Here is a 24,594-nt window from a genome sequence, read left to right as displayed (position 1 = left end):
ATGAGTGTAGTACTCTTATCTACATAGAGATAAGAAACTTGGATGAAAACTAGCAATTCATGCAATTTTTCTAAGTCAAAGGGCCATAACTTAATGAAAAATCAACGGACCAAACCGAAATTTGAACTTGATCTGTAACTTGTTATGGCAAAGTAATGTACCAAATATCAAATGAATTATCTGCAAGCACAACTCCAAAATGTCCGGAAAAACTGATAATTCATGTTATTTTTCTAAGTCCATGCAAGGGCCATAACTTAATGAATAAGATGCATTTGTGAAACACAAATGCCCCCGATAATAGCAAAATTCCGAAGACGGCCAAGGTCACAAGGACAAATATCTTGGTACCAGTAGAAAGATCTTGTCACATGAAATGCTCATGTGATACCAAAGCTCTAATATTTACCATTTAGACGTTAATGACCAATGTCAAATTTTTTTTTAAAGTAGGTCAAATGTCAAGGTCAAAAGGTTAAGTACCAATGGAAAGGTCTTGTCACAAGGAATACTCATGTGAATATCAAAGCTCTATCATTTACTGTTCAAAAGTTATTAGCAAGTTAAAGTTTTCAAAACCTAGGTCAAACTCCAAGGTCAAAAATGTTGGTATCCACAGAAAGGTCTTGTCATAAGAAATACTCTTGTGAAATATCAAAGCTCTCTCACTTACTGTTTGAAAGTTATTAGCAAGGTTAAAGTTTCAGACAGAATGATCTCGGGGGGGGGGGGGGGGGGGGGGGGGGGGGGGGGGGGGGGTGGCAGCGCGCATAAAAAATCAACGGACCAAGACGAAATTCAAACTTGATCTGTAACTTGTTATGACAAAGAAATGTACCAAATATCAGATGAATATCTGCAAGCACAACAAAAAAAAGTCCAGAAAACTAATAATTAATGCTATTTTTTGAAGTCCAAGGGCCATAACTAAGTGAAAAATCAACAGACTGGGACCAAATTCAAACTTGATCTGTAACAAGTTGTTATGACAATTAAAGCAACATACCAAATATCAAATAAATATCTGCAAGAACAGAGATAAAAAGTGCGGAAAACTGGACTGACAGACAGATGGACGGACAGAGCGCAAACCTAAAGTCCCCTTTGACTTCGTTGGTAGGGGACTTACATGAATATATTGAAGATTATCTGATTCAAATACTTAATTCACAAACTTAATGAAAACAATATGATGGCCAATAAATAGCAATTCTCAAACAATAAACAATTCTAAATTGGCATCTTAGACACTCCCGAGAGAAGCAGACAAAGGATAAGCATCCACAAGTTCATTTATTTGTGAAAATGGTGCAGTTTGCTGCTTTGAATTGCACTATAAAATTGGGTCAGGAGTTAAATCAGGGATTTATTCAGCTTTTATATCTTATTACCCATTTCATATTTAAGGGGAATTTTTGACAATGCAGTCATGAGCTTCCTCCAAGAGAGGGTAGGGCAACATTCTCAGACCATAAAAACATCAATTGATTGATTACTGATTCTTGTCTATATTGCAAAATTTTTGTTAATTATAGAAAAATATTTAGAATATACATGTATAAAATGATTTTTGTTAAAATTCCCATACACTTTCATGTAGTTTCTACATTTCAAGGGGAATGTTTACCCATGGAAAGGGAAATATTCATTTGTTGTCAAAAGGGGAAAGATACCCTTTACCAACTGATTGGGATAAGCAAAATTGCTTAATGTGACAATGGTGCGTTACCAGCTAGTGTCAATGTGACATTTCTAAAATGAATGCGCCATATTGAACTTTTTAGTAGACATTTTAAAATGACAAGTCCGAGAGACCAGTAAATTATAATTTAAACACTTATACTGACAGATTGTAATGCCATAGATAACTTAAATTTAGTTTTATTATTTGTGTTAAATTTACGTTTTGCTAAAGTAAGGTTTCTCATCGTGATTGTCTGCGTCAACATCTCCTTCTGCTCCAACAGTGTCTACTGCCAGTACTGGCTTATCAGTCAGTTTGCTTAAGAATTTTTTTCCCGTGGCATCCCCAGTCCATGCACATTAAAATTGCAATTTAATGGTATTAACCAATCAGATAACTTTTTACTGTTTGATTAGACACTGAGGAAATATAAGTCATACTTGCGCTTAAAAGAATGTCAGCGATTTTTTTCCTTAACGGTACCATTCCCAATGCCAAAAACCATTGATTTTTCCCAATTTTGAGATTAAAAATTCCCGATTTACTTGCCGAAAAATAGGCCGTTGACATCGTAATTTACTTAGTCTGAAACGTTGTACAAGTTAACTAAAATGTTCACTTCCTGTATTAAATCGAAAGTACAGATCATGGAAGTGCGCCTGTTTTGTAGAGCTACGACGATTCTAAAACGAGCCTACGACGATTCCTTATGTCTCACAACAGCAAATATTACCGTAAAAAAGTTTGTAAAGAGATGACTACTTCTTGTTTTGTTCTCTTTTTCCTTTTCTTTTAGTTGAAATCATTTGCCGATATATTGGTAGAAAATTCCCAATTTGTTTGATTTTGACGCTATTTTTCCCAATTGAATGGGTACCAGTATCAGTGGGTGAGAACAAGAGGCCCACAGGCCTTATCGGTCACCTGAATACTAGTTAAAAAGTATCACTATTTCCATGGGCTATGAAATCTAGCAGTGCTTCCCAAGGTCTTCTGGTACTTACTGGACATTTGGTCCAGTAATGGTTGAGATATTACTGGACCAAATCACTTTTTACCAGACCAAAATTTATATGCAAATTAATTCCCTATAGTGGCCGCACCCTAATCTTGGCTGAGATCATTTATTTGAAGCAAAAAGTAGTGTCATCCAAGTGCACATTAATTGCTAGAACCGGCCGAAGCTGAAAGTAAATTTCCAGACAAGAATTATGAAGGACTGCTCCGAGATTCGGTGAAGGCGTTAGTCCAAATATTCAGCCAGTCGAATCTCAGCCAAGATTAGCCCCACCCTACCCTTAGAGGCCATGGTATTTACAAACTTGAATTCACACTATACTAGGAAGCTTAAAATTTCATATAAATGGCATTGACGACATATTTTATTAGCTCAAGCATTTCACTTCATATTCGTCAGTGGAGTAAACTTTTCCATTACCCGTGTTCAACACCAGTGTTATGAAATACACGTTGTTTATTATACCCCCGCAACAAGTTGTGTGTGTGTGTGTGTGTGTGTGTGTGTGTGGGGGGGGGGGGGGGGGGGTATACTGGAATCGGGTTGTCCGTCTGTCTGTAGACGCAATGGTTTCCGGGCTCTAAAGTGTTATCCTTTCCACCTACAGTCACCATATCATACATATGGACTACCCATGGGATGAAGATGTTCCCTATTGATTTTGGGGTCAAAAGGTCAAAGGCACTGGACATCGAAGTAGCAATATGGTTTCAGGGCTCTAAAGCATTATCCTTTCCACCTACAGTCACCATATCATACATATGGACTACCCATGGGATGAAGATGTTCCCTATCGATTTTGGGGTCAAAAGGTCACGCGCACTGGACATCGAATTAGCAATATGGTTTCCGGGCTCTAAAGCGTTATCCTTTCCACCTACAGTCACCATATCATACATATGGACTACCCATGGGATGAAGATGTTCCCTATCGATTTTGGGGTCCAAAGGTCAAGCGCACTGGACATTGAAGTAGCAATATGGTTCGGTTTGTCATGCCATTTGTTTTTTACACTCAGAAAAGAGATAGTTTATACCTATTACCAACACCCTTTGGGAGATTGGGGTAAGCATTGCTCACAGTACCTCTTGTTTAACTCGAGCAATTTGCGTAACTCAAATGCAAATTGTTAAATCAAACGTGCCCATGTTGTTCAAGTACTTCTTGATCAAGAGTATAGTTTAAATGCTTTATTTATGTGTTATTTATTGCCTAATTCAAATGCTTCAAAGACGTCTGTAGTTTCACAGGATATTGCTCAAGTGTATTATCACCCTCTCAGGAGAATTGAAGATGATTGCAAGTTTGATAAATATTTGAGTTAAATGTAAACATGTTTCCTGTTTGCAATGACTAAAGAACAGAATAAATTTTGGGACATGCTGCTAAAAATTGAAAATTTATCTAATCATGTATTTCATTGAAAAAATAATTATCGGACACTTGGTCCAGCCAACAGCTGATCGGACCAGAACAAAAATTACGGAACATTTGCCAATGTCCAACGGACCTTCGGAATCACAGATCTAGAACAAATTTCCTGTTCTGAATATCTAAGGGCTGTTCCAGAAATGATCAAATGGGGGGGTTGGGCGGCAAATGATATTTTTTTGTGTGGGTGGTCGTATTTTTTCATATTTTAATTGGTCCGTGGTTGGACTGTTAAAAAAATATTTATTATGGGTAGTGGGTAGTTTCTATTGTTTTATTTTGTGCCACGTGGGTGTTGAGTTTTCAGAATATTTTTATTGTCACTCTTGTCGTGTTGGTTACAAAACGTCGGAGGGAAAATTGAAAACGTGTTTTCGAAATAGGAAATCGGAAGTAACATAGAACTATTCGAGTTGTTGCTCTTTGCAGCGCATAACTTTCCATTACGGCACTCTTCAAATTAGAGGCGCGTTTAGTAGGGTCCCTTTGGACGTGATGGCAGCGAACTCTGTTCTCTAGATTATTACAGTTTACAGTGCATCGATTTTGGGAATATTTTGAAACCAATAGGTATTCCGTTTTCTAATAAAAATAGGCAAACCTTAGTTGATTTATACGAGGGTACCGATGCATTATATTTATCAGTTGGTGTGATGGTGATATAGAGGCCTCCGGGCGCGGGCCCCATTAGAAGACGAATGATTCATGGAAAAACATATCCATACCCATTTCATGATAATAGCATTGTTTGGACTCCCAATCTTTCCAACATTCCCGCCATAGATGCCTTTGATTGTTGATGTGACATCGTTTCTTCAGAACTAATGTGATATAATGTCGCACAGGCATTACCGCGTCATTGACTAGAATGTTTGTCCCGAAAACCTCGCGAGATTTGTACCGTTTTCATTTTTAAAAATATTTTTGTGGTGGGTCTGGTTAGTTTTTTTTTTTTAGATGGGTCATTGTAAAATGAGTTTATTAATTTGATGGGTCATGGGGTAATTTTTTTTAATGGGTGCTTGGTATATACAAAAGGAATTTCTGGAATAGCCCTAAGCTAAATTCTAATGTTCAGCAACAGTATAAAACAAGATGTGTTCTTAAAACTTCACTGTCCTCAAAAGTGCATACACTGATGAAAGGCTTTAAATAATAGGTGTATTAACATTAAAACATCAAAATATATGACTAATTTGGACTCATCCTAAAGTCATAACCCTGGGTTGTGAAATTAACCATTTTTGTACATCCTTTTCTGCTATTTCTAAGAATGGATTTAGATTTTATACAGTATCAGCAAACTTACACATAAATACTATACATACTAAGTTTGGCCCCACCCTGGGGTTAAACCCTTACTCTGGGGGAAATCAAATTTACAATTTGGTAAAAGACTACCTGCTCTATCCATTTAGTTTCAATTTAGTATCTAAAGCACTAAAGAAGATGTTATTTAAGTGTTTTACACATAAACACTATATAACAAGTTTGGCCCCGCCCTGGGGTCAGAACCCCTACCCCGGGGATCATGAAATTTATAATTTTGGTAGAGGCCTTCCTGCTCTACATTACTATGCATTTAGTTTTTCTTATATGTGTGTGGTTCTTGACAAGAAGATTTTTGAAAATTTGTCATTTTGGGGCAGTTTTTGCCCAGCCCCTAAGGCCCCAGGGGTGCAGGAATCCTGAAATTTACAATTTATGTTCCCCTTGTTCCAAATATGTTTCACACCAAATTTGAAAAGAATTGGAATGATAGTTATCAAGAAGTTAAAAATGTCTATTGTTCTCACATTTAATAACTGACCATTTTGGACCCACCCTGATACCAAAACCCCTACCCCTGGAATAATCAAAATTACAATTTTGGTAAAGGACTACCTGTTCTTCCTAAATATCTATTGACTTTAAATTTAGTATCAATAGCATTAAAGAAGATGTAATGCAAGTGTTTTCCACATAAAAACTATGTAACAAGTTTGGCACTGCCCTGGAGTCAGAACCCCTACCCCGGGGATCATGAAATTTACAATTTTGGTAGAAGCCTTCCTGTTCTACATCACTATGCATTTAGTTTTTCTTACATGTGTGTGGTTCTTGAGAAGAAGACTTTTGAAAATTGGTCAATTTTGGGCAGTTTTTCCCCCGCCCCTAAGGCCCCAGGGGTGCTTGAGTACTGAAATTTACAATTTATGTCTCCCCTTGTCCCAATTATGCTTCATACCAAATTAGAAAAGAATTGGACTGGTAGTTATTAAGGTCGATCGATCCTCATGTGGCTTATCAATAATAATGGTTAAAAGTGCAAAAACTGTATTAATTTCCATTCAATATAGTTAAATTTAAATAATAATCATAGAAAATGTGTATGTTCCCACAAGACATGAAAAAACGGAAGTATCTGTTAACATCAGAAAATCACACATTTTTGTTGTACAGAAGAATTAAAATAGATAAAATCTTGTTGAAATGACAAATTTTAAATGTCAACAATTTAAGAAAACTGTTAATTCATAAATATGTATAAATTAATTGTGGATATTAGGGAAATAATGCATAATAGACATACAGTACAAAAAATACCAGCATAGGAGTTATTGCCCTTGACAACATTTTTTTTAATTATAAAGAATTGATTATCTATAGAAAATATGCAATTTGCTTCAGGTAGTACAAGCCATCATCAGACTGACATATTTTCTTTGCATCATATGAATAAAGTGTCTTAAAATTGTGACAGGTAGATAGACAAACCAAGAGTTTGTTCTAGCTGTGTGCAGTGATTCATTTGGCATGCGTCCTGCATAAATTAAGTGTTAAATTTGCTCAGGACGCACGATTTTAATAACTGTGCATCCCAACGGACGCATAAAAATTTGAAAATTAATTAATAAAATGCTTTTACCCCCCCCCCCTTCCGTTAATAAGTACGAAATCTAAGATCTAGAATGTACTACAGACCCGAGATATTCTGAATGAAGAATTATGATATTTCATTGCTCAACTCGTATTGCATTAACCATTGAAACCAAATGATATATATATATATGGCATTACGGCGGGTAAACAAAAGTGGGAACTAGAATTTCCTCGCATATATCCCGATTCCACTGAATTTTTTTATATTTCATTCTATAAAACTTCCTAATCCGGGAAAGATAACAACATTTTTGCAAAGTGATGTAAATAATATTTCCAGTAACCACGGGTAAAAAACAAACACGGAGTCCCCAAATTCAAATGTCAATCCTGAAATTGAAGTAGACCCTGAGAAAATTCGACATGTGAAAATGGCGTACACTTTTTTCTTGGAAAAGATTTGAGAAAAATGGAGATAAATTTATTTATTGCAGTGTTTGCACAGAACATAAAAAAAACAAACTAAATGGCATGAACAAAGTAGCTAGGAATAAAAACTTCCAGCATTCAACTTTAGGCAGACACGTAAACTTGGCGGATCATAAACTCATTATAAATTATATATATGTGTGTGTGGATTGGATGGTTTCAGAAAACTTACATTGTACCACTCTCAAAATTCAAATCATTGATTGATCTGTTGCATAAACTTGATCTTAATTGGGATATTTTTTATCTGAAAATCATTTTGCAATATGAACTACGAGTAAGAAGTTTCTGCAAGTGAATTATTTGATGGCTTGTAATAAAGAGCGAAATATTCATTCTCTAGAGGGGGTGACAACAGTGAGCTTCTTCCTTAACTTGGTTTGTTGATACCTGTGATTGTCAGGCTGTTTGATTGATTGATTGACTGGTGTTTTCCGCCACACTCAACAATTTTTCAGTTATTTGAAAGAATGAAATGGATTCATTGATTTTAACATGGGACTCATTATTGTAATCAAGGGGAGCCCGCTGGACTCATGATAACCATTTTCAAAATGAATCAGTGTGTGCAAAATATTTCCCCAAATTTAGTTCAACAACCTGTAAATATTGAAAATGTCAAAGAAAATTTAAAATTGTTCTGAATCAAAATCCGGTGGTCTAGAGAAAGAGTGTTTGCCCCACATGCAGAAGGTCTGGATTCGAATCCGACCCGCAACAGACCAAAGTCATTAAAATAAATAGTGACAGTTCTATCACCAAATGCTCAGCATCAGGTGTGAATGTCATGCAGAGCTGCCAACATTATAAAATGGAAAATAGTAAGGCGGGGGTCAGGGGGGCGCCTAGGCCGCTGGAGATCTTTTCTGAATAAATATGTAACCTGAGCAATTTTAGGCACATTTCAAATCCAAATTTAATGAATTTGGACATACTAATTGTTATGCATTTTACAACTGCAAAAGATCAAATACATCTTTTATTATTGATTTTACTTTCTAAAACTTGTGTAAAAAATATTGTTACATTAGTATAATAATATATAATTTTACAGTTACTGTGTCAGTTATTCTGGCAATTTTTAAAAGAAATAATTTTAGTTACTGAATCAGTTATTCGGGCAATTCTTTTTTTATGTCATTTTCGCCGCCGTGAGAAATGTTGAAGTTTGTCAAACAGATTGTACACTTATACAAACTCCCCCTTTCTGACTTTGAAACGAATACACATGTAGATGTTTACAGTGTACTTGCATATTGTTCTTTGAATTTCTAGCTCCATTAGGTTTTCTTCTTTGGGGGAGTATTGTTGTTATTTCCATCAACACATGCTTTACGTTTAGTAGCAGCTGCCATAATGTTTATTTCAAAGCATTAAAATGATTGAGACTCTGTATAGATATAGACTATGCAAACAAATGTAGTAACGACTATAGCTTGTTTATTATAAAAGTAAAAACCAATGACGGACAGCTCTAAAAATTTCTAAATGTCAAATAAGCGAAAATCGGAAGATGTACAGTGAAATCGTAAGGCGTATTTTCGGCCCTAAAATCGTAAGCCTTACGCCAAAATCGTGAGGGTTGGCAGCTCTGGTCATGGGTCCTCAGATGACCTTAAAAATGGGTGTCATGTCACAGTAGGTGCGGTATGGTTAAGAACTCTCACTGCTTAATGGCCTTAAGCGTTGAGCATAGGCGTAAATTTTGCAGCCCTTCACCGGTCTTGGTGACGTCTCCATATGAGTGAAAAATTCTCAAGAGGGAAGTAAAACAAGATACAATCAATCTGAATCAAAATCCTTGCACTATGGACATCTTCAAGTTATTTAAATATACCCTAACTTTTAAACTGTGAGGAGTTAAAAGGACAAACTATGTCCTTTATTTAATATAATACTTCCTCAAAACGGACTAAGTTCAACAACCTGTAATTTTCTCGAAAATTGAAGAAAATCAAAATCCTTGCAACATGCACATCTTCAATACCCATACAAGCACTCTGTAAAACAAGATGGTCCTCGCTTTAAAATTGTGGGAGGAGTTTGCTGAACAAATTATGTACCCTCCATACAACAATAATTTTTAAATAAAGGGGCAAAACTCCTGCAAGAGAAGTCAAAATGAATCAAAATTGCAACATTATCTAGAGTGATCCATAAAAAAGCTACATAGCAAGTTTCAGATTGATATGTGACAGAGATCACTGTACCATAATACGTTCCATCTGAAGATGGACGTATAAAAACTAGATGCCCCAGAATTTTTTATTCTAGGGGCATATCTAATATATGACCCAAGAACCAATTCTGTTTTGTACGGCTAAAACGATTCACCGAAACATCAATACTGTTCAATATAAACGTTCGATTTGTTGCCTTGATCTTCGGTTTGACACATTTTTCGAAATCAGATTCGGTAAAACACATCGAGCTTCACCTGTACTCATTATTTTTAAATGCACAAGGTACAAAATGGCATCCGATAACGGTCAGACTGTTGTTAGCCAAAAGACAAACAAAAACGTAATCAGTTTAAAGGTCATAGGAGACGGTTTTTAACAATACCTTTTCTCTCCATAATTATCAACTTTGTTTCATAGACTCCTCATAAAAATGCTTTTTTAAGATTAATAACGATATTAACTCGAAGAAATTGAAGTGCAAAGGTAGTCGGAATAGAAAATCGTAACCCGATTATCGTTCCTGATTTCCTACATTTGTGACGTCATAAGAGACCACACTCCGATTTACAAATCAAAACAAAAGCACACCCATAGACGATTTATTCGCAACTGGCGGAGTTTTTGAATGGGGAACTATAGTTTGTTAAACAAGGATATTACTTTGAACTCATAATTAATGCAAATGCCAGCCACATCGACGAACAAGAAGATCGATCAAGGTCCGAATCGGTTGAAATAATACTGACTGGTTAATCGATAGGCTAAATGTATGATAATTTCAGAGTACATTATCTGATGACAATAAGATAAATATAGATAAGTTATTACTTGCGCTATTTCTAACCCCATGCAGACACGCAGCATCGGGTTTTTTGTCCAAAGGGGGGGGGGGGGGGGGTCAAGTTGAAGGTTGACTGACAAAGAAGGTGGGCACCCCTCATCCCCCTTTGGTTTCATGTGCCCAAGTCCCACCCTGACTCGGATATATTCTATAGCCAGGTTAGAATTTCCTTTGCACACATCGTGAGCGCCGTATTTTGCAGCTATTTTAGTTTAACAGGTGAATATAATGACAAATATAAATAGCTACTTAACATTCTTTTACAACAAAACTTGCGACATTAGGACCTATATGAAGAATAATTTACTATCACTTTACCATAGACATATAGCCTAATATGTGTCTATGATTTTACTTAACATTTAAGGTGGCTCCATCCTTGATGCTTTTATGGTTAAATCCATGTAATTTTTGTTCAAAATCAAAGATAAACATCTTGTGAATCAAAATAAAGTAAAAAAAAAAAATCATCTCCCAACTCTTGCATGACCGTAAAAATTGGTTTATTTCACCTGATATAAAAACTTGTAATTTCAATATATCACTCCACCATTTGCTTTGAACATTCTTTTTCAAACAGAAAGGGGGGGGGGGGGGGGTTCTGATAAATAAATGCAACTTTCAACATATAAAGTTGGAGACATATTCATCTTAAATTTATTTACTTATATATTCAGAGAAAAACATTATGATGAGAAGAGCTTCACATGACTATTTCATAGTCAAATTTCATTTCTAAACAAATCAGATCATGTTTATACTTTAATGCACTACCGTCATTATACAGTCAACGTTTTGCAGGATTTCCTCGTCTTCGCCGTCCTTGCAGTTGGTCTGTAGTCAAAAATAGTTAAAACTGCATCTGGTCGAAGGTTTAATTTCATAAACCCAATCCGGGTATTACTTTTTGCCAAAGTAGAGTGTATACGATAACGAAACTGATTCTCATCAACCCCCGTAATCACATAAAATGATTGTCAAACAACTTCGAGTTCTGTGTTCTCGGTGTAAATTTCACAGCCAAGTCTTTCTGAACATTGGATCATTTAGACAAAAGTATATAGAAATACTTGACTTGCTACATTACAGTTGAATGTAAGCACATTGAACATTTTGACGGCTAAAACCCGCAGTTGTTAGTATAAACAAATACACATTTGCGTCAGGCTGGTCTCTTTTGACGTCATCAAGCAAGAGAGATAAGTCAGCTTACTATTTTGATACTTCACACCACAGCAACATTTGACGGTCTGTAGCATCTGTTACCTTGTGATTTTCTCTGCATAACTTATTTACATATGTTAAGTAATTAAAGAAGAACACATTTTCGTGCAAAACAAATTTTTTTTGAAAATCGTCTCCTATGACCTTTAAACTTACTACAGAGTTTACCGGCATCTTATCATTCGGTGCTTTGGAAACAGTTTAATTGCTTTTAAAATTTTAACTGTGAATCTTTGCATTTAATTTTTCCTTCAGATTTATTATTGGTTTCTTCTGTAAAATGTATCGTTTTGAAAATATTGAATCATGGCCTAAGTATTGCAATACATATCATATTGTGAAGGAGGTGTATCGTTTCAGACCAAAGTGTTTTGTTTAGCCTAACTTAGAAATATTTTTATGATCAACAAGATTTTTTATAAAACTATCAGAAAAGATTTCAATAAAATTTGCTTTCCTATCATGCATAAATCTAAATGAATTGATTTTGCAAAATCTTATGATGTCACATGAGGGTGGAATTACTTGAAGGTAAAAATCCTAATTTTCTTCTTAACAAATTGTCACTGAAGCAAACCATTTAGTCTGCGAGATGGAAGATCCCTTGAATGATTTTAAAAATTTCTGCAGAATAATTCTTTTGCAGACTTACCTGCAAATGGCATACTGACATCGATCACCATACCATCCAGAGTCACAGGTGCAATTCTTTGGAACCTTGCAATAGCCATTCAGACACGTACACAATATCTTCTCACAGTTTTGTCCATAATATCCATCATTGCATCTAGAATTGTCAATTTACATTCAATTAATATACTTATTGAGCATAATCTCATCCAGGATCATTGAATTAGAGCAATATATGAGCTTTAATCAGCAGCAATATTTCGAAACTGTAATCAAAAGTCTTCACCCTTTTACTCAATCAAGAAAAAAACAATGAAGATGCAATAACAAAGTTTCACTCCCTGCAAATTATTATTTTTTTTTCTAAGAAAGTAGTATTTGTATGATGAGAACAAATGTAGCAGTCAGCGAGATTCGATTCACAGTGGTCAGAGAGCTCAGTTCGTAGAGCACCTGACTAGAGAGATTCATGGGACCCGGGTTCAAATCCCCGGTCATCTGGTCATTTGCATTTTCTCCTTCCCCGTTACATTTGGCACCGTAGAACAGCCCATGGAACTGACAGGTGTAAGTGCCTACCTGAGGTTGGAGATCCTGGCAGCGGTTTTCCCGGCCCCTAATATAACTGTTACCGATAAACGGTACCATTCCCAATACCAAAAAACCCTTGATTTTCCCCATTTTGAGACTAAAATTTCCCAATTCACTTGCCGAAAAATAGACTGCTGACATCGTAATTTACATAGTCTGAAACGTACGAGTTAACTAAAATTTTCACTTCCGATATTAAATCGAAAGTACAGATCATGGCAGTGCGCATGTACGGTGTTGTAGAGCTACGACGATTCATGAGTCTCACAACTTGTTGTATTGTTCTTCACTTTTTTTCCTTTTAGATCATTTGCCAATACATTGGTAGAAAATTCCCAATTTGTTCGATTTTGACACTAATTCCCCCCAATTGAATGGGTACCGGTACCAGTACCAGTAGCTTAAAAAAAAAACCGCTGCCTGGGTTGGTCTCTTCAAATGTAAAGATATTCAAGGAAGAAGGTTCAATCGCGCTAAGAACAATTCGTTTTTTAAAGGGACTGGTTCACATTTTTCGAAAGAAATGTTTTTCATTTTTGGTGTCAAAAATTAAAAATATAGCTCATTTAATGTTGACAACCAACATTTGGACTGTATGAATGCAAGGATAAGAGCAATAATTTAGCTTTGATTTTGTGTTATATAAACAAGGACTCGAGTCTTTTTATGTAAACAAACAAACCAGTGAACCGTTAATTTTGTATTTTAAAGCCTCTTCATTTTGTACAATCACAAATTTTAACTTTTAAATGACACATTTAACCTAAAGTATACTTGAGATGTGATATATATGATGAACTTGGACCAATATCTATTTATTTTGAAAACCCCGTAAACAATAACATACCTCAATCTTTGTTTTCAAAACAAAAAATAAACTCTCTATAATGAGCTTCTGTCATACTGAATAACTTAATTTTTTGTGAAACCTTCTAAACTTATTAGACTGTAGATTTTCGATTATTTAAAATGAAAAATAAAATTTGGAAGAAAATCGTGAATCAGTCCCTTTAAGGGTTGCAAACTCTTTTGCGTGGAATCCCAGAAGTCTCACCAAATCAGCGAGGTTCTCACGTTGTGTACAACTATTGCCAGAGAAACGTGATTCCCGTGGCTAAGGATATGAAGTTTGAGAAAAGTGAAATAAAGAACACAAATGTATACATTTTAAATTGGGTGTTAATTAAAATTTCTAGCACAATGTGCAATGTTTGTGACGCAAGTAGATTGAAAGGTTGGGCAAGTAAATTTTGCCTAACCACTTGCCCGAGGGCAAAGTGCTTAAAAAAAATTATTTGTCAGCCCCTGGGTTACCCGAGTGGGTTTCAGGTTGCCCATACAAAAATGACATTAAATGCATTATTTTAAAATCTATTGCATTTTTCTTGAAAAGAATTTGTTATATAATTAATTATGAGGTTCTTCTTGACAAGATTTGTAAGTGAACCCTCCCTATTTTTGCCTTTTCTTGATTATTGTATTTCCCTTTGAAGGGGTATGTCCTTTTATTTGAACAAACTTCAACTCCCTTTACCCTAAGATGATAGATACGAGGGCTGTTGTATATGTTATGTGTATTGTACGATATCTCAAAAGCATTTGACTCAAATAGTGAAACGAACATTACACCCCTTCAAAGTATTCTCCGCAGTTTGAAATACATAATTTCAATCTCTGAATCCATCTTTGAAATGTGTCACTGTACGCTGATTTAGGTAGACCTCTGAGGCAATGACTGATCCATGGGCTTGTCGGGATTTGTAACGACGACCAGATAACTTTTTAAGTTTTGGAAAAAGGAAAAAGGCGCATGGGGTTAGATCTGGAGAGTATGGTGAGTGTGGCAAAACGGTAACCTTTTCCAACTTCAAACATACCTAAATCCCGAAACAGGGTGTCGTTTATGATAATATTTCGGGAGCTTTTTTAGTATAACATCTCGGTAATACCGACCTGTAACACTTTTGCCCTTCGGCACCACAATTTGTACGGCTATACCATCACATGAGAAGAATATGCAATAAAGAACCTTCTTTGTACTTTTGGTTCTTATGGCAAACTACAGGCATTCTACCGTGTTTAATTAGCCATATTTCGTTTCCAATTTTTCTTACTGGTTCGAAATATTGAACACGTTTCGTCACCATGCAGTAACAATGTTTGCAAATTGTCTTTGATTGAATTTGAAAACATTTTAAGCAATTGCTTAGCGGTTTGTACTCATACCTGTTTTTGGTCATCTGTCAATATATGCAGTATCCAGTGTTCGAAATTAGCGTCGGTCCGTCGGCCCTGCGTCTACGTACACATCAAAGGACTCGCGAATAGTATGACTAAACGAGTCCTCATAATTTTGGGTTGACGCGAATAACTTTACGTGTGTTGGTTTATGCATTTAAATTACCTAGTTATATCTATCCAGCATTTTGATTGGATTTCTTGAAATAAATGAACCAATGAGCGTCTTTAAAAGAAATTATGTACATGAGATTGGTAAAACTAGTTAATTGTATCACGATAGAATCAATAGTGCTTTTCATACGTATCTAAGGCCATGCCAATTTGTAATCTAGTTCGTCGGATTCGCCGCTTCTATTTGTAACAAATCTAAATTATAATATTATCAAAAAATAATATCTGTTCGCGTGTTCAAAAATATCCGTAAATATTTTTTTTTAGTTTTTACAACAAGCGCACAAATAACCTTGATGTATATGCTGACAAATGACAGAAGCGCGGGCTCTCGAGAAATTTCCTAACAGTGTAATACGGTTAAGTTCATGATGTCTATCTTAATATGTACGATACTTCATAACACTGGATTGGAAGTTGTTCCTTATGCTGGAATCGAACTGGAAGCCGATGAAACTTTTGAAGCGCTATTCGATGCCACTATTTAGAGAACATTGACAGCGTATGATTGATTGTTTGATTAGCCTATATATTGACTGAAGTCTCTCTTGAGAATATTTCACTCACATGAAGACGTTACCATTGCCGGTGAAGGGCTGCAAAATTTAGGCCTATGCTCAGCGCTTATGGCACTGAGGGATCTTTATCGTGCCACACCTGCTGTGACAAGGATCTCAGTTTTTGCAGTCCTATCTGAAGGACCGCCCCATTTATTCACCTCTTACAACAAGCAAGGGGTACTGATCGATGGCTATTTTAAACCGGACCGACAGTTAACGACAAATTCACAAAAGGTTTGGTGATGTCCTATCAAAATTCAAGAAAATGCTCAAAGCGATGCAATGGATATTGCATTTGCAATGAATGTCAAAACAGGATGTGTCCCTAGCCATATGCATATCTCTGAATCGAAAGTTTGTAGAAATGAAACTTAAATAAAATTCTTCAAAAAGACCTTATCAGTTAATGTTGCAAAGTACATGTATTAGGTATAAAGAAAATAAGTCTTTGAAACCTAAAATACTTCTTATTTATTGTAAACTATATCAACAAAGTTGAAAAATATTAAGTTTATGTGGTAAACAAATGATATCTGATGATTAAAGATCTTTATTTTTAGGCGCCCGCTTTTTAAATTCACACTTAATTCAATTAAAAATATTTATATTTCTTGTATTCGCTCGCCTCATAATTCTTATCTCCAAAATTAAAAATAATATTTGTAAAATAATTTCACCCTCTCGTCTCACTTTTTTTGTTTGAAAACCCGAAGAACTATTTTACAAATTGGTGTGGCCTAAAAAGTATTTTAAATTAAAATCCAAATAACTTTTAAACTATTCATGACCATTTAAAACTCTGTTATGTCACTGATAATGTTTGACTGTTTTATACTGTAAATGTTTGTGAGTTGTGACACACACCCTTCGTGAAATGAACTTATTTTACCCAATCTGGTAGGGAAAACAATGTTTTCTGAATGCTTCGAGTTTAATTTTTGCGCCTACATTGCCTTGGAAGGACTCATGTAGACCCTTTTGCTGTGGGTCCTTTGGTCCAATAGGAAATAATTTTGAATTTCGAACACTGGCAGTATCCATCTGGCAGAAATCTTTCGTACTTTAAAAAATACACTTCAAAATAAAATGCACCCGCGATATCGATATGACAACAGCTTTGGCAATATCACAAATTATGTATCTCCTATCACTTCCCTTACTTTTGAGACATTTGCCTTGCCTGTTAGTCACAGGTCGGTTAGATTTTGCTGCATCTTTGACGGACTCTGTGCCAGTCAGAAATTTCTTTCTCCACCTACGAACTGTCTCATAAGATCCCTTATCAGACCCATAAACTTCCCCCAATTCAGTAAAAATCTACATTACTGAATGACAGAGTTTTGTGCGAACTTTTCTATAAGCTCTAATATCTTCTCAACCGTTTCCCAACCATTTTTACAACAGTGGTCAACGACTGGCTCTATTGAAATGACTATAAGACTTACAGTTTAAAACTATGTGGAGCTGAAGGCTCGTGTTTATACCGTTGGAAAGGTATTGAATAGAGCTATTCAAGAGTATCATCCTCCACGAAATCATACAAAGCATTATCGTGCTTTGGTACAATACTCATTACATATGGAACAGCATTCGTATGTATCAAGTTTGATTTATATTGATCCAGTGGCTCTGGAAAAGATGAAAAATTACTGCAGACAGACAACAGGAAAAAGGTGACCAGAAAAACTCACATGAGTTTTTAGCTCAGGTGAGCAAATAAACTAAAAGATTGTCAAATTGACCTATTTCTCAAAGTTTATAGAAAATCTGCAGACTCCAGACAAAACCTCGATAAGAAAACTACACTTGAGCATTGATTTTAGTTCATGAAAATCAAATAACAGACATGCTATACATCTTGTGACAATACTTAATCATAAAATACACCACAAAGGTAAAATTCATGGCAATTCACTAAATTCCTACACAACTCTGTGGTGAGAATTTTCACAGGGAATACTGTCAATTCATCATCGCATTAATTTTGCGAGAAACATCACTCACGAATTAAAATTACTCGCTTTTATTCTTACATTGCTAAATCACATGTAAAGACTTTTGATCTACAGAGCACTCATGAATCTACGTTCTCATGATTTGACATATACATGTCAGTTTGCGATATTAAGTATTCGCGTAAAATAATGAATCTACAGTAAAACTGCCCTGACAGTCCCTGCACCTATGAATTAGATTTACTTACTCGCAATTTTCCATAGATAAACATTCCCCAAACTCGTATTTTGTAATATCATATTCATCAGTATTGTTTCCACCACATCCACCGGTGCAAAAATATGGAGCCAGTGTATATTCTTCCACTTCTACTTCTTGTGGAGGAATTGTGGATGGAGGGATGGGAATCACTTCTTGCGTGAAGGCACTGACCATTCCTGTGGAGCTTCTGTACCTGTAAAGAAATAATGCATTTTATACCTCATTTCTGGTTGTCAGTAATTTTGTTACAAAAGTAAATTAGAATATGTTTGAAAAACACATTGCCCCTAGCTTCTTATCATTTGAAGAGACAATTTTCAAATATATTGATGAATTATTTTTTGTGCATTAATATTAGAGCTGGATCAATATATCAATTATCAATACGACTCAGTGTTTTTGAGCAATACAGTAACTGATACAGTGAGCCATGTATCGTTTGATATATCAAAAGTTTTTATTAACATATTTAACAGCAAGATTTCATAAACAAGTTAACAAATAAATTGAAAACATATAAACGAACTATGTAAATGTCAATTGCTCTGTGAGTGGCTGCAATCCAATGCAAACATGTCGAAATTGTGCAATGGTCTCAATTTTCAAAAGTTAGCTTGAAAAAAAAACTAATTATACAAGTTATACACAGGTCCGTCTTTGCATTATGAAAACAGTTTCGATAAACAATTTGATGATCTTTTTTAAAAGTAACAAGTTAAGAGAAACTTGAACATACAAATGTACCAAGACAAATAAATTATTCCTATATACCAAAAAAAAAACAACCCAAAAAAACAATCCTACCGAGGGCAGAGATTAACATGTCTTTGCACTTGCTAGAAACTAACAAGGGTGATAAAATGGTATCGTATTTTGCTCTGACTGGTGGTTCTAAAATAAACTGTTTTCTTTCGATTATTTGCAGATTTTTACTCTTGAAAGCCTGTCTTAGAAACATTTTGAAATAATTGATCAAATTCCCAACCCCAATATCGAAATGACTTGCACGGTCCATATGTTTCTAAGGGCGTGGTTTGAACGATCTGCACGTTTCTATGGGCGTGGCTTAATCATGCACGGAACGATTCTTGCATGAAAAGATTTGCACAGAACGCTGAATGGTCTGTACGAAACGCTGAACGGTTTGCACGGAACGAAACAAAAGGTTTTGGAGGTGTAGTAGCACGCTTCAGGGTCTGTACCTGAGTAGAAAGATCTTGTCACAAGAAATGCTCAGGTGCAATATGAAAGCTCTAATATAAATTTATCATTTAGAAGTTATGACAAATTTTTTAAAAGTAGGTCAAACTCTAAGGTCAAGGGTCAAACATTTTTGTTCCCATGGAAAGGTCTTAATTGTCACAAGAAATACTGTGTGAAATATCAAAGCTCTGGCACTTACTGTTCAAATGTTATTAGCAAGGTGTAGTTTTCAAAAGTAGGTCAAACTCCAAGGTCAAGGGTAAAAAAATGTTGGTACCCACAGAAAGGTCTTGCCACAAGGAATACTCATGTAAAGTATTTTGTGATGTAGTATGGGAACAAAATTCTGATTTGAGAACATTCTAAATTCTGATTTTTGAATAAATCAATTTGTTTCTATAGGTGCCTATAAAGCTTCATTATTTGCCTCTATGGGTGGATAGGAGTGTTCTAAAATCACTATGAGTGATCACCCTAATTTTCAAGTGCCCCCCCCCCCCCCCCCCCCCCCCCCCCCAGGGTATGTTTTACTGGAACAGCCCTTTAGTGCAATGTTTGAGGATTAGCAACATATTTGCAATGACATCATAATGCTAACTATTAGTGGTGTTCCAATCATCGATTTTAATCGAAAATCAGTCAATTGTTGGCACATTCTAAGCGATCGGTTATGAAAATTTCAATCTAAGTAATTTGATTTTAGATTTTTTTCTTGACAACTTTAGTTTTTGAAGAAAATTCCTGCCATGACCTATCTATTAACCCAAGTTTTGTTTATCATAATGGCAGAGCACATGGAAGCGAAAGACATTGGTCAATATCCATATCCGGGTAATAAAATATATTTGCATGGTTGGATAGGCGTACTTTTGATTTAGACATATTCATAAACATATGACCATCCATCAAAGACAATCTTAATGCAAGCAAAGCCACAAGTGAATTATGTAGGTAACTGCTTTCGAAGGCCACTGTTACTCTGCATGTGCGTATCGTGTTTTCAATTGGTGACAATAGATTTGTTTTTTGGTTTTTTTAACACAATGAATTTCTTTTCTTATTTTTCTTTGTCAAATTTTAATCATATTTTAATATTTAACTTAATGACATGTAACTTTGATATGCAGTGATATAACTGAAGCAAACGATATCCGTTTTTGGCACATAAACCCTTTTGAAAATCGTATTGACTTTTTTATACATATATATGTAATTAAAGGATATTAAGATAGCAAAAGAATAACAAATACACACAGAAAATATTCATTTACACTTTTTCAGCAATAAAAACAACAAATATAAATGCAGAAAATATTTATTTATACATTTTTTTCTGTAGTTAAATTACTTTACAATAGAATTTTGAATTCTCCGATTATTATTGAATACTAGTTAGTTCCAGTAAACCAATAATTGATTATGAAATTCTCACCAATACACATCAATACTAACTATCAGAAAGATGGTGTAAAATCTTTTGAACAAGATGCGTTTGTGAAACACAAATTCCCCCGATAATGGCCAATTCCGAAGATGGACAAGGTCACAAGGACAAATATCTTGGTACCAGTAGAAAGGGAACTAATGACACAAAGAAGAATTCAAATGTTGTTTCCATACATTTAATAATTCTGTTATGTATTTTGAGGGGGAAACACTTAAATGCCAATTCCGATTAAAATCGATTATTAATCGATTACATGTGTCCGATTATTGCTGATAATCGATTGTGGTTTTTGGTCCGATTGCCCATCACTACTGTTAAGCGATTTCAAACTCGGGCGTTGTTCACTTTATATACATATTTTGACAACAGAAAATGCTACACCCCAATAGCTTTTGGAACTTTACACCTGTGCTCCTACTATGGTTTCGTCCAGGGCCCACGAGAGGCAGGGGGGTTAAGATGACCCTCCAGACTTCCTGCCTCCTTTGGCACGCACATCATTTCATTCTAGCTACGCACCTGCATTCACATTGTCGAATACCCACGGCTGATCTCGTCTTCTACTCATCAGATGAGTAAAAGACGAGATCAGCCGTGGGTATCCGACAAGAATTGCAGGACATTATGCAAATTACAATTTATACTCTGTAACAAAAGGTATGTGTACTATACACATGAATAAATAAAAATTATCATATATGTTGTGGTGCTTCTCTTTGTTGAGAATTTAGCTTTACAGGTAATACCTTAAGGTGGATCACTACACCAAAATTTTATCTGGCTCGTTAAAGTATCTCATATGATATATAATTTCATAACAAAAATATCATACAAGATAATTTAGAGATTGTATCACTCTTTTCATGGCGAGAGATCATACTTTATAATGATATGAGATGCTTTAATGCGCCATTAAATAAAATTTTAGAGTAGCAACCCGCATAACAATAACTTTTTCAGAGAGAGAGAGAGAGATATATATATGAGAGAATTTTGATTGATTGTTTCTTGTTTAACGTGTCTCGGGAGAATCGTTCACCCATATGGAGACGTCACCAAGATCGGTAAAGGGCTTCAACTTTAGACCTTTGCTCGGTAATTACGGCCATTGAGCAGTGAGGGTTGTTTAGCGTGCCACACCTACTGTACGTGACACGGGGCATCCGTTTTTAAGGTCATCTCCGAGTACCCGTGACATTCACACCTGATGCCGAGCGTTTGGCATTGGAACTGTCACTACCTATTTTAGCAACTTAGTTCTGTCACGCCCGGGATTCGAACGCTCTAACCTATAGATCAGTGCGGCGGAGAGGGAATTTTTTTTAGTGTATATTCAATTTAAAGTAACATTTCAAGGATAAATAGCCCTAGGAATTACATGTACAACATCGGTTGAAGTGCACACTCTTCCACCAACGTCAAATGCAACAAAATATAATTCTCTTAGAGCATTCTATCAAGTAAAACTATGGACTGGTAATGACGAAAACATGAATTTGACGGACTTTGGGTGGACCATTGAAGGGAATATGTGCTTACCTGTAAGATCAACCATGCTTCCTGCACCTGACGAACTCTTAAAAACTATTTATTGTAGATGCAAAATCAGTTGTGATACCAAACGTTGCAACTGCAGAAAACATGGACTAGAATGCTCAATAGCATGTACCGAGTGTCGAGGCACAACTTGAGTGAATGGTTTTAGCCCAAATGAAGATTCCGATGATTCATAATATTAAAAACAGTAAGATATAGGAATAAAGACGAAATGTAAAAGATAGCTAGGTATCAAAACATTATGATAATTTTGTTAAACATTATCTAAGAGGCTTACAAATTAGAACTTGCTTTGTCATGTTTATGAGAGTTAATTATCAATCTTAGCTGTTGGAAATCACATTTTTGTCTAATTTTCACCAAAAATGACGTTTTTGTCCCATAAAATACGTATGTATGGTACTAGAAATTAAATTTTTGTTCTTTATGATGCAGTATTTAGTTTTCAAATCATTTCAAATAACTAAAATGGCCTATTTTTCAGACTAAAGCTTTGTATCTATGATTTCCAGTTTTTTGCGATTTTTCTTCAAAATCCGTGATTTTTACCCCAAAAATCTATATAATGCAAATTTCAATTGATGGCGATTTTTAATATAGCATTAAGGACACTGTAAGCTATCCAAAGAACATAAAAACATTTCTGTTGCAATTAGTTCTAGGGAATCAACACAATCTGGCGTAGAATGACTGGACTAAATCCCTCATTTTCAATCTTGAGGCATAAATATTTTATGGCTTTGCCTAAAACACTTATTGTCACAAAGAAATAAATATGAAATTTAGAAATGCTCAAGTAACAAGAGTACCGCAAACAGTACAATATACGCCCGTCCGACAGTGAAATTCAACCTGGAAGCATATTATGCACTCTGAATTGATACAACACACATTCTGAATAGAAAAGCCTTAAAGTGGGTCATGGTGCACCAATCCATCTGACATGTAAACTGATTATGTATTCATCTGAGAGTGAGGTTGTTATAAAATGTCGGTGCAATATCTATCTATGATGATAACAAGTCCACAAAACCATTTCATCTACTTTTAGCCCTAAAGTAGGTCATGGTGCACCAATTAAGTTGAAATGTGAACTGATTATGTATTTCTCTGAAAGGGAGCTTGTGACTAAATTTCAGATCAATACTTGCGACCATACCAGAAAAAAATAATCTGGAAAACTGTTCGACCTAATTCTACCCCTAAAGTACTGTAGCTGAAATGTTAACTGCACGTGTCTTCCTCCGAGAGAATGTCTTTGACTAAATATTAGGGCAATGTTGGTATCTGAAATCAAAAAAGCCGGGAAAACCGTTTGACTTTTTTTTTAAAGCTCAAAAGTAGGTCAAGGATGGACCAATCCAGATGAAATGCAAACTGAACTTGTATTCCTCTGAAAAGAAGCTAATGATGTGTAAATTTCAGGGCAATATCTGTAAGGAAAAAAAGTTCGGAAAACTGTGTGACCCACTTGTAGCCCTAAAGTAGGTCAAGGATGGACCAATCCAGCTGAAATGCAAACTCATGCACTCTTACAATTTTTGAGGGAGATATTGTTACCAAATTTCAAAGTTATACAAGCATCCGCTACGGAAAAAAGTCCAGAAAACATGACCCCGGACAGACAACCAGACGCACGGACAGCGCCGTAACATAAGTCTAATGATTGGCGTATGATAAAAAATTACTTACTTAAACTTATTTTTGAAATCTGATTCAGGTGACGTATAATTAGCTACTATATGATTGAAGGGTGGAAGGCTTAATGGTCTCTTTGCCTGCATAGGAATTTCAAGTTGTGTGGTTGCAGCTGTGCTTTCCAGAATGAACGTCCGTGCAAATACAGCAGTCTGTCACAAAACATAGATCATGCATGAAATTAACATACTATGTTAATGTAGAATTCTATGCAACATATTGTGGTTCGGTATGGCTTTTTTTTTTTCTACTTTCAAGATACACTAATGTTATAGATTTAAAGAAATGAATTAATGTTTATGTTCTTATTCTTAAACCATGATAGCCCAAGATAGATTTCAAATATTTATTTTCTCCATTTTCTGTGCATTCTTTCTTTAACGCAATGAGATACAATTTTCATATTGCAGAGCAAGTTAATTCCCCCTGAATACAGGGAATGCACAACACATTACCGTCCTCAATTCATTGCAACATTATAAGGAATAGATCTAGGGAATACAAGTTACATCAGTTTTGTAAATATTTAGTGTACTGACAAATGAT

The 24,594-nt window shown here is 35.4% G+C and overlaps 1 protein-coding gene across 1 annotated transcript in view; it reads right to left on the bottom strand.

The window, feature by feature from the left end:
- Positions 1 to 24,594, bottom strand: part of LOC125647623 (uncharacterized) — a 243,738-nt gene that overhangs the window by 53,973 nt on the left and 165,171 nt on the right. The window contains exons 18-20 of the mRNA XM_056143955.1: positions 24,043 to 24,200; positions 18,130 to 18,336; positions 12,386 to 12,520 (exon numbers count right to left, since the gene is read on the bottom strand). Of these exons, the coding sequence (XP_055999930.1) occupies positions 12,386 to 12,520; positions 18,130 to 18,336; positions 24,043 to 24,200 (500 nt within the window). The remainder of the gene's footprint in view (positions 1 to 12,385; positions 12,521 to 18,129; positions 18,337 to 24,042; positions 24,201 to 24,594) is intronic.

This window comes from Ostrea edulis, chromosome 1 (assembly GCF_947568905.1).
Source record: "Ostrea edulis chromosome 1, xbOstEdul1.1, whole genome shotgun sequence".
NCBI classification, from domain to species: Eukaryota; Metazoa; Mollusca; class Bivalvia; order Ostreida; family Ostreidae; genus Ostrea; species Ostrea edulis.
This window is presented reverse-complemented; position numbering and strand designations above follow the sequence as displayed.